We start from the raw sequence: 18198 nt of genomic DNA on the forward strand, positions 1-18198 counted from the left end.
TTATTATTTATTTTTAAAAACAAGTTTCTGGCCCCTAAGGCTGCAAAGATAGTCTTTGAACGTATGGGGGACGTGCCCTGTCAAATTGAAAGAAACTAAAGGGATACGTGCTGCATAACTGTCCAGAAGACCTAAATCGATGTGGTGTGGTTGGAATCCTGTGGGGATGGAAGGACCACAGAATGGGTGGGTATGAGGGGGGAAACGTACAGGCTTTGAGTAAGAACAGAACACTTGGTCATGACTTCTGTACAGTGCTGGACAGGTCCTAGTCTCCTTTTAGGTGCTTAAATGCTGGATTGAATCCATATTTGCACTGGATCTACTACACTGGTGGAAGTGGACTTGCCTGTCTGCTCTTTTCCTGGATCTTGAAAACAAGCCTTTGTGTGACTCACAACTGGGAGATCAAACCAAGGAGATTGAACATCTCAAGTTTCCTGGTGTGACTCAGTGGCTACTGCCTGTATAACTTCCTCGATATTCCACAGGAAGAGTGTGTGTGTGTGTGTGTGCGCGCGCGCACTAATGGAAGCAGGTCTTGCTGCTGCTATCGTTTTCCTAGTACAAGGGCCTTTCCTGACACTGTCCTTTCCCCAGGAGAACTATGTGATACTGACTGGAGCATTCAAATGATGTCTTTGGTCCTTTGGAGAGATTCCAGGAATTGAACCTGGGACCTCTTGGCTCCAAAGCACATGCTCTAAGACCGAGATGCGGAAGGCGGGGCCATTTCCCCACCTGTTCTGCACCAGTTTCGATGGTGATCAATTTGCTTTTGTGATCCCGTTCAAGGCGTACCCTGAGCTGCAGCAAGTATGAGGCATTCAGGTTGAAAACCCGGCCTCCAATCGAGATCCAGTCTCATTGCCCCGAATCAAAATGAGTCCCTTGCGGACATTTATAGCCCTAAAGCAATAAAGTTGGCTAGTTTACTCCACAGAGTAGCTTGTTCTGTCCCATGTTGTCCCTCAGCAGTAGGTAGGGAAGAGGAAGTTACTAACCCCTTGGAGAAAAACAGAAACTGCTGTTTGCTGAATGGAGGGCAGTAGTTATGACCCTGCATGAGATTCTCATCTGGGGTGGGGATTGGGGCAAAGGTTTTTGGCCTTGAAAACAGATGGTACCGGGATATGTTTGAAAAGGAAGGTCACTGCCAAATAAAGGAGGATACAGGAATATATATTTTTGACTTGCTTAAATACGTGATATCATCATGAAGTTACAGAGAGACTTGTGGATTTTTTTTTTATCATTCTGATGGGGGCTTTCTCAATTGTTTCTCCTCCTCCTCCTTGGCTGGATGCACACAGCATGCTAAACCACCCAGTGTGGGTTGTTGTTGAACCGTGGGTTATTGTGTTGTGTGAACGCAGCACGTTTTCCGCAAGGTGGCTTATCACGTTGCCTGGATGCAGTGCTTTTCCCGCAGGGTGGGTTATCGTGTCCTCTGAACCGAGCACGTTTTCTGCAGGGTAGCTCATTAACCACGCAGTGAACAACCACCCTGAACAACCCAGCAACAAGCCATGGGTTCTCAAGGTGGCTTGTCTGAGAAAAATAAGCCACACTGCATGGTTAACAAGCCAACCTGCGCAAAAAGTGCTGCGTTTAGACAACACTTTAGCCCACCCTGTGGAAAACGCCCTGCGTTCAGACCACACAATATCCTATGGTGGGTTCGTGTGTTGGGTGAACCCAGCTATAATGTTGTTCATTACGATCCAAGCTGAGAATGTTGTTCACTTCCACACATGAAGCCTCCCCCTACCTTCCAAAACCGGGGTGGGCTGCTGCATCCCCTTGAAATTCTGGCCGTAGTTGGCTAGTGGCATGGAGTGCGGCCCGTGCCTCCTGCTCCCTTCAGGAAGGGAGTCTGTCCTGCCTGTGCAGAGGCTGCAGGTGGCTGGGCTGCTGCTGAACGACCTCCTGCCTGTGGGATATGACTCACTTCCACACAGGCTTCACAGCAAGGCGCCGCAGTGACCCTTCGTGCCCCCAACTTTGTCCTTCTTCTCTTTCCATTTGGACCTTCAGGAGGGTAAACTCACAAGCGCCAGCTGCCTCTGTATTGCCTTTGTCAGGCGTTCTGCGTGGCAATGTTGCAAATTCTAACGGCTGCCTTTCTCTCGCTGTTTCCTGCTCTACACAGCCGGCAGAATTCTTCTTTCATTGCATTTATATCCCAGCCTTCCTCACAAGACGCTCATGGTGGCATACATGGGTACTCTCCCTCTTTTAGCCTCACAACAACTCTGCGAGGTAGGTTAGGTTGGGGGAATATCGCTGGCCTATGGTCACCCAGTGAGCTTCATTGATGAGTGGGGATTTGAACCTGGGTCTCCCTGGTCCTAGTCCACCAATGGGCCTATTCAAACAACACACTAAGCCATGGTTAGGCCACTAACACTTTTGCAGCAAGTGGTTAGTGAATGTGTTTAAACCATAGTTATGTAGCCACCATGGTTAGGATTGGTTCACATGACTCACTAAGCCATAATGTTTAGCTCAAAATGCTTAATCTCCATGGCTTAGCGTGCTGTCTGAACAGGGCCAATCTAACTACTACTTCACTTTGGCTCTCAGTAATTAATGTGGTGGTAAAGCGCTGAGGTGGTAGAGTTAGAGGGACCATAGCTCAGTGGTTGAACACCTGCTTTGCATGCAGAAGGTCCTGGGTTCAATCCCTGGCATCTCAAGTTAGGAGTTTGGAAACATTTGCTTCCGTTTTAGATTAACCACAGCTTGTTGTGTTGTCCGAACCCAACAAACTGGTTAATCTTAACTATGGTTTGTTGCAACAAGCCAACTTATACCCTTGATTAAGAAGATGGCTTGTTTCAATAAACCTCTGGTTAAGACTAACCGCTGTTTAGGGTTGGATATGATGTTAAACTGGTTAATCCATAATGGAAGCAAAAGCTTCCGATCTTCTCCTCATGGCCACACCGGAGATGGAGAGGAGAAAGAGGCGCATGCAAGCTCAAGGCTTGCTGTAGCTTCTCCTCGTATCCCTAAATCAAATGTGGACAACTTGTGACCCTCCAGATGTTTTGGCTTTCAACTCCCATTAGGCTTAGCTAGCATAGTCAATGGTGAGGGATGATGGGAGTTATAGGGTAAAACACCTGGAGGGCCACAAATTGCCCGCACCTATCCTAAACCATAGTTTATGGTAATGTGTGAACCAACTCTATTCCCTTAAATGTGTGTTTGAGTGAGTTGCCTGAAAATAAACTGCAAGTGGAGCAATGGTAAAGTTTGTGCTTTTTTTGTGCATGTGTGATGTGTTTAACTGTTGTACCCCACAGACTGCTGTTCTGCTACTGTTTTGTGAGACTAGAGGCCTGGTCTGCAGATGCAACAGAACTTGGTGATAGAATGATGAGGTGGTTGAATAGACTGTACAATTTCAGAGTGTCTTTGAATGCTCCCCTACATGCAACAATAACAACTCACCTCCCTGCAAGTAGAAAACTAACACAGCAGGGAGAGGACTGGAAGAATTTCTCTCTCCAGTGTGCTAGTGTTCTACTTGCAGGAAGTTTTTACACAGAAGAGTATATTAAAAAACAGTAGTACTTCAGCATTCTTCCACCTTGCTCTACAGCAGCCTTTCTCAACCTGGGGCACTCCAGATGTGTTGGACTGCATCTCCCAGAATGCCCCAGCCAGCTGGCTGGGGCATTCTGGGAGTTGTAGTCCAACACATCTGGAGCGCCCCAGGTTGAGAAAGGCTGCTCTACAGGATGTATAGACTGAGCCTTATTTGGTTGAAATCCAATTTGAAAAACCAAAACAAAATAATAATTAAACCCCAACCCTCTGCTAGCTTAATCTTGGTTTCTGAAAGTTTTTTTTAAACCCCCCCCCCCCCCCCCCAACAGAACTTCACCATGTCCCTGAAAGATACCTCAGTTCTGGCAAATCTCGAGGAAGGGAAAATTCTCTGTATGTCCAGACTTGACAGCTGATCCAGCATGGCTCTTCTTATGTTCACATCTCTTGAAAGGAAAAGTAACAGGGAAGAAGTCATTCCTGCCCATTATTCTCACTTTCTGCTTTCTCTTTTCAGGCGCCAGTCCTCTCCCCAAGAAACTCTATGAAGCAAGGAGAAGAATAACGCGTTTACAAAATTCCTTACTCCTGTCTGAAGAATAGGGAACATAAACTCAAGGCGTCAAACATGGCAGATTATTCATCTTATAAAGAGACCTCTTATAAAGAGACCTCAAATCGTCATTTGCGCTTCAAGCTTCAGAGTCTCGGTCGCCGCCTTGATGAACTAGAGGAGGCCACCAAAAATCTCCAGAAGGCTGAAGATGAGCTACTTGACCTGCAGGACAAAGTCATCCAGGCGGAAGGCAGCAACTCCAGCATGTTGGCCGACGTGGAAGCTCTGCGGAAACGAGTTCTGAAAATAGAAGGGAAGGATGAGGAGATCAGGAAAGCAGAAGAGCTCTGCCAGCTGATGAAGGATAAGCTTGAGGAAGAGGAGAGCCTCACTCGGGAGCTGAAATCCGAAATCGAGAGGCTCCAGAAGCGAATGGCGGAGCTGGAAAAGCTGGAGGAGGCCTTCGGCCGGAGTAAGAACGACTGTACGCAGCTCTGCCTCAGTCTCAACGAGGAGAAAAACCTGACCAAGAAAATCTCGACGGAACTGGAAGTTCTGAGGGCAAAAGTCAAAGAACTTGAACAGTCTGAAGACCGGCTGGATAAAACCGAGCAGAGTTTAGTGAGCGAACTGGAAAAAATGAAATCCTTAGCTCTCGCCTTCGTTAGCGAAAGGAAACACTTCACTGAAAAAGAGAAGCAGAGCGAGAAGTTGATCCAAGAGCTGACGCAAAAGCTGGAGCAAAATAACAAACTGAACCGGGCCGATCAAACGCGAAACACATCGAACCTGCTGGAAAGATCATCCAATAGTATCCTTGAGAGAAACGACCTGAGGATTGAAGTTGACTTGACCACTTCGGCACTGTCTTCGAAAGAGACCCGACGGAAAGGGAGTCTGGACTACCTGAAGCTTGCAGAAAACGAAACCCGAAACAGATCAGAAAACCAGAAGAATAAAAATCAAGAAGACAACAAAGTGAAGGACCTCAACCAAGAGATCGAGAAACTGAAGACTCAGATCAAACGTTTTGAGTCTTTAGAAGAAGAACTGAAAACCTTGAGAGCCAAAAATAATGACCTGCACGATAGCTACTTGAGTGAGCAGAATAAAAACAAACTCCTCACAGGACAGCTTGAAGAAATAAAAACGCAGATGATGAAGCAGAAAGAGCTGGAGAATGGCGAGGCAGACACGGAGGAAATGAACGTGCCCAGCCGAGTGAAGCATGACCGACCTAAACACCGAGCGGTCACAGCTGAGTCAGCGGTTTCAAAGCATAAGTCTCGGGAGCTTTCTCCTCAGCACAGACGGGAGAGGATACGCGGCCGAGAATTCTCGTTTAATAACGAGAGCTACGGCCAAGCTAGCAAGCGGGTGACGAGCCCTAACCTGAACAGGAAAGCAGCCAAAGCTTCTAGTACGTCAGCTTTATTAGACACTTTAGCATCTGACGCGAAACGAATAGAAGACAAACCAACCCCGGGGGTGCACGTTTCCTCACAGAGAGATGGTGGCACCCCTCCAGCGGAAGTGAAAAAATCTCGCGAGCAGCCGTCCGTGCTCAGTCGCTACCCGCCCGCAGCTCAGGAACACAAATCTTGGAAGGCCTCTTCAAAACCCAAGAACGAGAGTGCGTTGAGGGGCAAAGTTGAAAAGGCGTGCCAACCTTTTAACAACACTCATCACTGGAAGTCCGATGAACTTGAAGTCAAGCCCAGCAAAGCAGAAACGGCTCTGTCATCTTCCGAAAAGGGAACTAGGACGCAAAATGCTGCAGAATCGCCTGTTCTTTCGACAGAGGCTCGCATCTCAAAAACAAATCGCGGGACATCCAATGGAGCTGCTTCGTCCTACAGGCATTATCTTTCTGCGGAGGTATTAGCCACTGACCCCACCAGTTTAAAGACAGAAACCTCATCCCGCAGACAGCATTTGGAAGAGAGCGCCCCAAAGGCAGTGAACTCCCAAGGAAGAGAGTTTATTGAAGCTCCGCTTGAAATGGCAAAGGCTTCATCTTTATCAAAGTCGAGGCTCATTTCAAGAAGTCAGGAAGATCTCTTGCAGAGTCTCCCAGTTCCTCGGAAGGAAGAAGCTGATCAGACCACTGCCTTAGCTGTAAACTCTAACAACATGGCCCTGAAGACCACTTCTGCAAGAACCAAAGCTAACCCTGGTAGCTATGAAAAATTCAATACTAATGAAGAGACCAGCAAAATCGCAACCACCCCTACTACTTTCGATTTAGGGATAAAAAAGGACCCTGTTTCCAGGGAATTCATAAGCTCCAGGGTTGCTGTTCGAACGTCTCCCTTTGAAAACGAGAAAAATACTTGCAGCGAAGAAGAGCTCGGCAGGTCATCCAGAACGTCTTCTGCTCCAGTCCTCACGGGGTTGAAATCCAGAAGGCAATTCAGTCCGAGGGAAGCTCTGAGATCCAGAGCAGTCATCAAGCCTGCGATTGTGGAAAAGGACGTGAAGGAAATCATGGGAGGCACAGGCTCAGGGCCAGAAGCCAGCTCTGATAAACAGCACCCCGTCTTTAAGACTGTGTCGCACAAGATGACAAGTAGCATCACTATTTACCCATCTGAGCCAGTTACTCCAAGGACTAGCACAAGTGATGCCCCAAAGGAACAGCAACACATGTCCGCCAGCAATATTAGGGTCACTCCAAACGAGAGCTCATCAGGAGTGAACGCAGCCAGCCCACCTTACGAGATTTCAGTTAACAAGAGCAATATATCCCTGAAGTTACCCGAGACTGATAAAAACGGGGACTCCGTTCTGAGAAGCAGGGTGGAAACAGTAGTCTCCAAAAGCAGCATTATGATGAAATCTTCTGAATCCATTGAAAAGAACAGCGAACCGCCCGTAGAGACAATCAACTGGAAGAGCCATGGCTCTCCTGAGACAAACTCATCCGAGACCAAACACGTCACGGTGAGAGGCGGGTGGCGAACGAGGCGGGGTTTGCCGTCTTTTGAAGACTCTGCAACTAAAGTGGTTGAAAACGCAACCCCTCGGAGTCCGTATAGGTCGTCTACGGACCTTTCCAAAGCGGAAGGGACTAGCGCACGCATCTATGCGATCGAGCAGAGTTCCAGAAGAGCCAGTGCTGGTATAAACTCCTGGAATGCGCCAGAATTAGACTCTAGAAGGACCAAAAGTAGCTTATGTGCATCTGAGATGCTCAGCCAGAGGAGCTGCGTCAGTGATCCAGTGACAGCTTCTCCTTGGAATTGCACAGTATTACCAGTAAGCGTGTCCTGCATTCTTTTATTTTTAAACTTTTGTACTGTTAAATCAGTAGGGGTGGTGGCCTTCTTCTTTTAAATCAAGGAGGAGATGACTTTTTGAGGATGTCAGGAAAAAGATACAATCTTTCTCAGTAGTGGTTCATTTGTAATATGATAAGTATAATACTGGCTTAGTTTATTGTACTTATTTGTTTGTTTTGGAGCTACCCTAAACTCTAGGATCAGGGACCTTAGGAAGTAGCATAAATGCCACCCTGCCAGGGGAGAGGGAGTTACGCCAGCAGGAGAACATCTACGTCTTTAGAGGTCTCTTGGTACAAACTCTGAAGGTGGTAGAACATCTTCCTAGAAGTGTTCTGCCAGTAGTGTAGGGACTATCTGGACATGTTGGAGGCATTACCGGCAGCTCTTCATTCCCCCACACCCAATATGCCCAAAGAAACAGCCAGCCCAACACTAGTTATTTCCCTCCCATTGCAGTCAATGGGAGGGAAGGAGAAAAGGATCCCCCGCGGTTCCATCCTGGTTGAAGCCAAATGGCAGAACACTGGAAATGGCATTTCCCGTGCCTGCAGATTTATTTATTTATTTAAACATTTCTTTGGACGCCTTTCAGAGCAGAGGCTTACATCAATAAAACACATAAGATGCAGATCTCACACCATCACCCTACTCACCTTGAATGTGAGGTATGATTGCTCTGTTCCTCTCTATTCAGCCCTGGTTAGGCCTCATCTAGAGTATTGCGTCCAGTTCTGGGCTCCACAATTCAAGAAGGACGCAGGCAAGCTGGAGCGTGTTCAGAGGAGGGCAACCAGGATGATCAGGGGTCTGGAAACAAAGCCCTATGAGGAGAGACTGAAAGAACTGGGCATGTTTAGTCTGGAGAAGAGAAGGCGGAGGGGGAGACTTGATCGCCCTCTTCAAATACTTGAAAGGTGGTCACACAGAGGAGGGCCGGGATCTCTTCTCAATCCTCCCGGAGTGCAGGACACAGAATAATGGGCTAAAGTTAAAGGAAGCCAGATTCCGGCTGGACATCAGGAAAAACTTCCTGACTGTTAGAGCAGTACGACAATGGAATGTTACCTAGGGAGATTGTGGGCTCTCCCACACTAGAGGCCTTCAAGAGGCAGCTGGACAACCCTCTGTCAGGGATGCTTTAGGGTGGATTCCTGCATTGAGCAGGGGGTTGGACTCGATGGCCTTGTAGGCCCCTTCTAACTCTGCTATTCTATGATTCTATGATACTTGGCCTTTTGGCATGGCTCTTTAGAAGGCAGCTTGCAAGGATTTTGAAAACATCAGACAAAGTATCTTATGAGCAGGGGGTCCACAAATGAGGGTTTGGCTTAGTAGCCAGCCCTTATGTATGGTTGCCACCAATCCCCTCCTTGGCATTTTCCGGTGTGGATTTGCGTAAGAGAGAGAGGTGGGGGGCTTCTCTCATTTGTGTGGCTGGGAGAAGGTAAGAAATAGCAGGAGTTACTTGTGCTGCTCTGAAGGGACCACTGTCTTTCATACTGGCTCAAACCCTATAGTGGAAATGAGACCTCTGGGTGGTAGGATCTGTGTTGTGGTAGATTTCGCCAGAGGCCCTGTGTGGGCATTTGATGATGTTTCATAGGACTTTCTAAGAACTGCTGAGATAAAGCACATGGTACGCTTTGAGCGCTTTGCAAAATCACCATGTGGAGATTATTGTTCACCGTTAGACTAAAAGAAAGAGAATTGGGGTATGTGGGCTCCTCCTTGCCCTTATCAAAGTTTTGTCCTATTTTCAAGATGTCGGGAAGATCTCTTGCACAGCCTCTTAACTCTTCAGAAGGAACAAATGGATAGCTTTAGTGGCGGATTCTTAACAACGTGACCTATTGACTGCAGGTCATAGGATCTTGAAGGAGAATCCCATTGGCCTGTGAAACAGAAAAAATGACCCTCAGTCCAAGGAAGGAGCCAGTCATAAGAGATGTTGGGATTTGTAGGGCTTTTTCCTGTCTAAACACACATAATATGGCACCCTAAATCAAGTTGCTTTCTCATAAAGGGGCCAGCTTCCTGGTGGATTGTGTCCTGCAGAATGGGGGAGAGGGGGGAGATAAAGAAATCTATTTGGATTTTTCACCTCAGGCCTTAAAATATCTTGGGCCCTCTGTGCTCAGTCAGTTGTTATATGATGGGGGTCCAAGTCAGAGTAGCAACTGACCCATTAAAGAAGTACTCATGGTTGTTGTGAAGCACCCAGAGAGCTTCAGCTATGGGGCAGTATAGAATTTAAATAAAATTCAGAGAAATGGTGTACTTGGCTTTTATGACGATTTATTAGGATTGTGAGCTGCCTTCTAGGACCTGCTGTGGCCACAGAGTTGGGGAGGGGGAACCTGGGAGAACAACTGAATTCTCCTCAGGCCTGCCCCTCGGTTTGGGAGACACGAGCACAGGAGCCCACAAGTTTTGTCTGGGTCTCAGTAACCAGCCATTATCTGCGGTTGCCGCTGGCTCTGCCACTCCCCAGAGTCCTCTGCCAGTTTCCCTCAGGTGTTGAGGAAACCCTCTCAGCTTCTGCCAAGCGCCAAAGCGAGAGTCCATTCCGCTCCCACAAATCCTCTGCTACCCGAGAGAAATGCAGGATTGAATCTGCCACTTCGTGCCAGGCTTTGGCCACCCTCTGAAGCCTTATTCAGAACGTGCAAATGGGGCTTCAGAGGGTGCCCCGAAGCCTAGCATCCTGCATAAACATGTGAGGAGGGGGGAATGCTCTAGCTCCACTGCACCTCGCACACTTTTCCGTTGCCCCGTTGCGACTTTCTGAAGCGGAGAGCCTGTGTGCATGCGACTGAGAACTCTGGATCCAAGCGTCTCTCCTCTTCGGAAAGTCTTGGCCCTCCACAAATGTAGAGCAATGGAAACGTGTGAGGGCTGGGATGAGACTAGATCACCCCTGCTCCTCCCATCTTTGGTGCACACAGAAACAGAAAGCCTGAATAGGGCTTGAGGCAACAGGTGAGATACGGCTGGCTGGGGGATGCTGGGAATTCTAGTCCCAATACATCTAGAGGACATCAGGTTGCCTGGTGCCCAAGACTGGAAGCCAATCTTGACTGAAAAGGGGGGGTGTAAATCATGTGTACAAATTCTCTGTGTATCAGCTTTTAGGTGGCCAAAATGGCACCACCAATGCACAAGGAGAAGGTGTCACCAAGTCTAGGGGAACCAAAGAAGTATAAAAGAAAACATTTAGGAGAGAAAGACCCTCAGTGGTTGAGAGGAGCCGATCATACTCAAAAACAGCCCAGTGAGGTCTGAGCATGCTCAGTGGGTACAGACTACTGAATAATTGTGGTGGGGGGAAATGCAAAACCAAAGGGATAATAAGTTAATACATGGTGGAGATAGGACTAGACCAGTGGTGGGGAACGTCTTTCAGCTCAAGGGCCAGATTCACTTTCAGAGAAGCTCTCGGGGGCCGCATTCCAGTAGTGGGCGGGGCTGAAAGCAAAAGGGGTGGGGCAAATGGAAAAGAGGCGGGCTCAAAATCCAACAAATGCCGGCATAGTGTAGCTGAGAATTCTTACTGCCGGTAGCTAAGTGTTTGGAGATGCATTTTGGCCTTTCAGAAGGCGGGGGGGACTGCATAAAAGCTGCAAAACTGCCCCATACGTCAGTAGCTGCAGGAAAGGGGGTGGGGCCAGGGGAGGGGTGTGGTTATCTGGGGAACCGCCCCACTCCTAGGCTAGACGGTGCTAATAGGATAGTGTCAGAATGCCATGGAAGAATTTCAGCAAGCCAGAAATTTTAATCCTTTCTTATACTCTTTTAGCACTTTAAATCTAGAATGCAGTGAGGCAGGGAGTGCTTGTTACACCCAAATCTGCTCTCCTGCCTGTCCACACTCTTTTAAACCTGCACTATAAATATCCTGTGACTCTTCTAAACAGCTCCTTTCATTGCCCCAATACTGTCACAGGTAAGGCACGGTTGTTTGTTATTCCCTAACCGAAAGCTGCACAGATGTTTCGCAAACATAAATGCCTACTGACAGTGCCAGTGTCAAAACAACATGAGCAGCCCCTCCTACGCCAAAAAACAGAACCCAAAATACCGGGTAGGATAAAAAATGAGCGTTATGCAAGTCTTGAGACAGAAGTAATGATGTTGGCAAAATTATTAATGCACACAACACAACAAAGCCGAGGTCGTAGTCAGGCAGCTCTTAAGGAGAACACCTGCAAATTAAAATTAGATTAGAAAATAGATCAGTTGTACCAATACAATCCACGAATAATCATTTGATGATCCAGCTGCAAGGATATTACATAGTTCAATAGGACAGTGCTCAGCTGTCTGTCTCTTTAACAGCCTGCATCATGAGCTTAAGATCCAATACTTGAACGGGTCCTGCTATCACTATTAGCTACTGGAGGATTTCTGTTTATCCCATTTATATCTCGCCTTTCTTCCATGGACCTCAAGGTAGTTTTCCTATCAAGGCATATTGACTACGCCCCTGCCTAGCTACAGCGAAGCTGGTGCATTGCATGCCTTTAGCTCACGTTTCTCTGCTGAGTTGTTCCTTCAAGGCAGCCTTCCCCAACCAGGTCCCTTCCAGATCTGTTGGCTGGATGCTGGGAGTTGTAGTCCAATACATCTGGAAGGCACTGCCATGACACAGGCTCTGAACACCAGACCTCACGTCTGCCACCACTTATTATGTGGGTCGACGCAGGCTCTGAACACCAGACCCGGCTGAGGCTACTCCCTGCTCAAGCCAAGCACCACCGCTTGATATGCCTGAGGAAAGGGATAAAACCCACCTTCCTCCAAACTATGTGGAGAAAGGGGTTTAAATTGGAGAAGGATTTTTAATATATATAATAATGCGCTGTGAGTTATATCTGCTAAGGTGAATGATTGTCAGAGTGGGTGTTAAATGTGTAAACTTAAGATGATAAATGCCAAACAGACACGTGGGATTTTTGTGGTAGCTTTAAAACGAACAATCAAAATTTATTTTTAAAAGTTCATAAGCTTTGTTTCAAATAACAACATTTAAAAACCTTTTTGAAACCTTTCATACAATCTGGTCACTCTCACATTCACGCTTTCCTTTTTCTCACACAATCACTCTTGAACTTTCTTTATTATCAGTATTGATTAATATACATCCACTACGTGCACACCACACTCTAAAGACACCACTCACTACACTGACTCTCAAATTTCCCAGAACTTAAGTACCATAAATACAGAGAGCACTACAGACTCTAAGAGTCCCTAACAAGTCTCCCTGGAAAGAACAGAACAGAACAGAACTCTCAATCCCCCCAGTCCTTCCCTTATATATGACTCCTCCCCACTCCCAAGGCATTCTAACTCCACCCACTCAGGCCAACATTCTAAAAACCACAGACTTACAAACCGCAGACATACATTTGGAATTGACTTGTGGGGTGTAACGCCACAGGCACCTGTTTGGAGAAGGGTTCCTTGGAGGAAGAGTAAGCATTTGGAGGCTGCAAAAACAAACCCGGAGACATGTCAGTCTCCTAAAAGAATTGGAAAGTCTCAAGTAGGATGGCTGGATCACTGTATAAGAGCAGTGGGCAGATTCCTGGCTTGCAGGATCTACTTTGTTTTTTGTTTTTTTACCAGATTCAGGTGCAAAAGGCGTAACACTTCAGAAAACAGGAATGTGTTTTGAGTACCAGTACTCAACAGAGCTCTGAGCCCTTCCACTCCTGATTATCTCCCCACCCACCCCTGCCACTGCCACAGCTTCCTTCATTTCAGCAGTATAATTTAAGGCGGTTGCAGTGGTGCGGCTATTTTTAAACAGTCGGGCGTCCTTGCTGATCTACTGCAAAAGTACCCAGAGATCTACCAGTAGATGCTGGTCTACCCTCCTCCAACCCCTGCTGTACAGTACGGGCAATAGGACAAACGCCACCATAACGAAGGGGTTTCATTTCATATAAAAAATGAAAGCCACTTTTCTGCCATCGCCCCAAGCAAAAGTGTTTTTGATGCAAATGGCCAGTGCTGAGCTCTTCCCCACAACCCACTCTAACTTGTTTGTTTGTTTTGACAACAGCCTCTTAAATACTTGAAGTCGCAAATTAAATCCTCTTGCTTTTGTGGTTGATGGTGCAGCCGCACTATGTATGAGTTATCAGACGTGGGCAGTGAAAGGAGGTGGACAGGCTGACCTCTGCTGAGCAACATCACCAAACGCAATTCTGAGCAGAATTCTACTTTAACACCAAAGTAGAAGCAACTCAAAACAGCAGAGGGGGCCTCCTTAGGAACAGGGTTCTGTCCGGCTTTTGCCAATAGCCCTTCCCTATTACCCATAGGCTCAGAGTAGAAATGCGATATTCCAACTTGTTCTATTCCAATCTACTGGTACAGGCCTATAAATAGCAACCAGCCTAGTCCCCTGGGGTGAGTACTAATAACTTCCAGGTGAAGCCTTTGTAAATTGGAAGCCAGCAGGTTCTCTCCCCACCCCACCCCCTCCTTTCAGGCCATTTATGCACAAGGAACAATAGGAATGGGTCAGCAGGTTAATGGACAGCATTTTTCTTGTGGACTAGTAGCCTTTATAGACTTATTTATATGGTTGAAAAGGTAGTTCAAAATTGCAGGGTTTATACTTGGATAATGCAGTCAGCTTGACATTGGTCTTAGTCCTGTGGTGTAGCTCCCTCTGCTGGTAGCAGCCTGTAAGTCCGGTAAGATAATTAATTAACTAAAAACCACACAAAACAATTTAATAATATTAAGCAGTTGGGAAAGAATATCTCTACCATAGGGTAGCAAACTTCAACAGAATTGCTGTTAACATGTAGTGGCAAACATTTTTGAGCTAGCAAGCTGTACATCCCCTAATTTATTATCATGGGAACTTCTGGGGTCAGCAATTGAAAGAGACCCCCGTTTTGGCAAAGCAGAGGCATAAAGCCATTTTTTCTTCTGTTGAAATCAATTCCCAATTGGAACGACCGAACTTAAATCAGAGATGGATGAGAAGGCGGCACATTGCACTTTGGTTAGGCAGAAGCAAGCTAAGTATGACCCCAAGCCCTGAACGTCTAGTTTTCCCAGGGAACAGCTCCGTCTTTCTCAGGCAATTCCCCCTTGAAAGGACTGACCTAGCTTAATGACCCCAGACGTTTCTTTGTTGATTTGGGGGTGGGGTGCACATTTGCTAGACTTTTGCTTTGAAATAAATGCCTTCGCTTTTGGAACTTTCAAGCCTGTTACGGCAGTCATAAGGACTAGACACTTAACTTTTTCAAGAAATAAAAGCTGATATTCTCAAGGTGCTGAATTCTACACTCAGAACCAAAATTTGCCCTGGAGACGCAAAGTCCTGGGATGCACACAGTTTTGATCATTAGGGTGACCATATGAAAAGGAGGACAGGGCTCCTTTATCTTTAACCATTGTATTGAAGAGGGAATTTCAGCAGGTGTCATTTGTATATATGGAGAACCTTGTGAAATTTCCTCTTCATCACAGCAGTTAAAGCTGCAGGTGTCCTGCCTTCTTTTAAATCTGGTCATTCTAGTATAGCTCCTGCAGCTCTAACTGTTGTGATGAAGAGGAAATTTCACCAGGTCCTCCATATATACAAATGACACCTGTTGAAATTCCATTTTCTATGCAACTGTTAAAGATACAGGAGCCCTGTCCTCCTTTTCATATGGTCACCCTATGATTATGTCTGTGTCTTCCTCCCTCCTTCCTTTCTCTTTCCAGCCGTCTTTTTTATCCCATCCTTCCTCCGAGGAGCTCAGGTTCCCATCCTCTACCCTCAGAGCAACCCTCTCAAGTAGGTTAGGCAGGGAGAGAAAGAGAAAAAGAGGACCGGAGAATGAGAATGAGTGTGTGACTGGCCCAGAAATGCCCAGCAAACTTTTTAGTTGACTGGGGATTTGAACCTAGGCTCACTCATACAGCGAGATTCTTCCCTGCTGCTAATATTTCTGCCTGCTTAGTGACGATTTTTAATTTAATTTTATTTCTTCTCTCTCATTTTTTGGCCCACACGCTGCAGCTCGAACTCATGGGTGCTTTAGTTAGAATTTGATGTGCCTCCTCTAACGTTGGCACCTCCCCATGGCTTTTGCGCCGTTTGGCATTTCTAAATTGACCAGACAGCAATCAAGCGATGATTCCTTTTTCCACAGCTCTCCCAGCAAGCCACGGTGCGTTTAGGGTGCAGGAAATTGCCACGGGGAAGCGAGAGGGCCAAGCCGCAAGGCTTGGCCAGGACCGCATGGCCAGAAGTGGCCTCAGCAGGGCTCCACCCTATTAAAGCACCCAACCTTTTTTCCTGGTTTTGGTACAGGAGGAAAACAAAGATTTTGTTCCCAGTTCCAGAAGAAGACCGTTTGGCTCTTCAGAGCAGCTCGCCTGGGGCGACACGCCGAGGAAGCGGCCGGACGCCAGGCTGGAGCCCCCCCGCCAGCTACCGGGCAGCAAGACCGAAGAACGGAGACGTTGGTCCAAAGGGTATTCAGAAGACAACTGAACCGGCTGAGGGTGAGGCAGGTTCTTGTGTTGTTCTTGTTGTTCGTGAGAGATCCATGTTTCATGAGAAATGCCAAAGAGCGGATTCAAATATTGAGCAGACTACATGGTAGAGTTAGAACCTATGAACATAAGAAGAGCCCTGCTGGATCAGACCAAGGGTTCATCCAGTCAAGCACTCTGTTCACACAGTATCAGCCAGGGAACCACAAGTAAGACCAGGGAACAGCATCCTCCCACCCATGTTCCCCAATAACTAGTGCATGCAGGCTTACTGTCTCAGATACTGGAGGTAGCACATAATCATCAGGACTAGTAGCCATGGATAGCCATCTCCTCCAGGAATTTATCCAACCCTCTTTTAAAGCCATCCAAATTGGTGGCAGTCGCTACATCTTGTCGTAGTGAACTCCAGAGTTTAACTATGTGCTGTGTGAGGAAGGACTTCTTTTTATCTGTCCTGAATCTCCCACCAATCAGTTTGATGGGATGACCCCAGGTTCTAGTATTATGGGAGAGGGGAAAAGTTCCTGCAGGACTGTATCATCTTAGGTATGCATTGGCAGGAAGAGGTGTGCACGTGTAAGGAATGTGTTCAAAAGCAACCCCTGGTTAAAATCTTGGGCCCTGCCACGGTCATTTTGCCATGGGGAGAGTTTGGTGTATGGCTCTTTTTAAACAAGCCATCTCACCCCATACATATCTGAGGCAGCACTTGACTGTTCAAGTCTAAGCTGGCTTTTACACAGGATGGCCAATTTGGAGTCAGGGGTCAGAGTGTTGGACTAGGACTAAATCCGCACTCAGCCGCGATGCTTGCTGGGTGACCATGGGCCAGTCACGCACTCCTCTGAGCCTCACAGGGTTGTCGTGAGGATAAAATGGGTAAATGGCTGGGTAGGAAGATGTATACTTGCAGTGCTGAACTCCCTTGAAGAAAAGTGGGGTAAAAATGCAGTAGTAGAACCATGCCCTTAATAAGTAGGGACATTGTAGTTAAGTACGTTGATGTTCACCTTTCCTGCTGGAGGAAATGATGTTCACAGTCATGACAGGTCTTGAACATAAAGTCATGGGTGCAGGTGCCCTCCAGGTTGGGGAAGGCTGGCTGGGGCCGATGGGAGTTGTAGTCTAATCCATCGGGAGGGGCCCAGGCTGCAGAGGGCTGTCACAGAATAGGTTTATTTATTTAAAACATTTGTATCCCACCCTATATCATTAAGATCTCGGGGCGGCATACAGATAAAAGCATGAACGTAAAAGTTATGAACTGCTTGCATAACTAAATAGTTCACAGTGTGCCACTGGCTACCAGTTGCCCAAGGGAGCAGCAAGGAGTTGCTTCTGGACTTCTCAGAGACATCTGAGGTTTTGGAAGGTGCTGGGGAGGGAGGTGCTGAGGTTTTGGAAGGTGGTGGCGATCTGGGCAATAGATGGATGGTTGCCTAAGAACCCAGTGCTAAATATGCTTGTTTCTCTCTCTCCTTTCTTTCTCCCCTCCAGGGTCTTTCCCACCCCAGTTGCATGACCTCCAGAAGCTGAACTTCATCCTACCCCCTCTCCCCACTGGCCTTCCCTGCAGCCAGTCCACCACAGGGACATGTACAGTGCCTGACTTTTAACCCTTTCAGCACCCAAGGCTCCCCCTGCCCCCCGCTCCGTTTCCCCTAGCCTTGGGTGGTCGTTTTTGTGTTTTGTTTTTAAAGGTGGCTTTGCGTCTTCCTTCTCCTCCATGGAGGAGGTCGCAGCGACTTTGCTCAGGGGAATCCCCACTCCACAGTCTTACCAAGCTTGAATCAACAGGAGCCCTTCGCTAGTGACCGACCGCGTCTCTATAGAGGGCATCCAGGAACTTTGGGTCCTTGGAGCAGAGGGCCATGACTTCCCGTCTTCTGCTCTGCCGTTTCCTGGAGAGGCAAGAGAGGCATTTCCAGGGGTGGGGGGTTGCGGGGGGAGTAACCACTGCAAATGGAGAACTACAATCATCACTCCGCAAGGAGGCCAGACTCTACACAAGAAGCCACACAGTGGCACCCCGAGACTCTCCGTTGCTCAGTGTAGGCTTTGGCTGCTCTGCCTTCTGGAAGTGTTTTACAACGAAGGTGGATGCCACAAGTCCGAATGCCACAAGCGCTCCCTGAGATGCAGCTCCGGAAGGGATCATTCGGCCAGAGGAAGCCACTGCTTCACGTCAGCCACATCTCCCCCTGCCCCCCACCCGCTGCCGCCTGCACTACAGTGGCTTGGGCCACTCGTAAAAGAACATTTGCCTGAGCCCAGGACATAAGC

General features: G+C 47.5%; 1 protein-coding gene across 1 annotated transcript in view; it reads left to right on the plus strand.

Moving 5' to 3' along the window:
- LUZP1 (leucine zipper protein 1) overlaps positions 1–17837 on the plus strand; it is a 60938-nt gene extending 43101 nt beyond the window's left edge. Inside the window, exons 2-4 of the mRNA XM_063140725.1 lie at positions 4076–7372; positions 15728–15921; positions 17413–17837. Of these exons, the coding sequence (XP_062996795.1) occupies positions 4187–7372; positions 15728–15910 (3369 nt within the window). The 5' untranslated portion in view covers positions 4076–4186 and the 3' untranslated portion in view covers positions 15911–15921; positions 17413–17837. The remainder of the gene's footprint in view (positions 1–4075; positions 7373–15727; positions 15922–17412) is intronic.
- The last annotated feature ends 361 nt before the right edge of the window (positions 17838–18198 follow it).

The sequence above is a fragment of the Elgaria multicarinata genome, chromosome 13, assembly GCF_023053635.1.
Source record: "Elgaria multicarinata webbii isolate HBS135686 ecotype San Diego chromosome 13, rElgMul1.1.pri, whole genome shotgun sequence".
NCBI classification, from domain to species: Eukaryota; Metazoa; Chordata; class Lepidosauria; order Squamata; family Anguidae; genus Elgaria; species Elgaria multicarinata.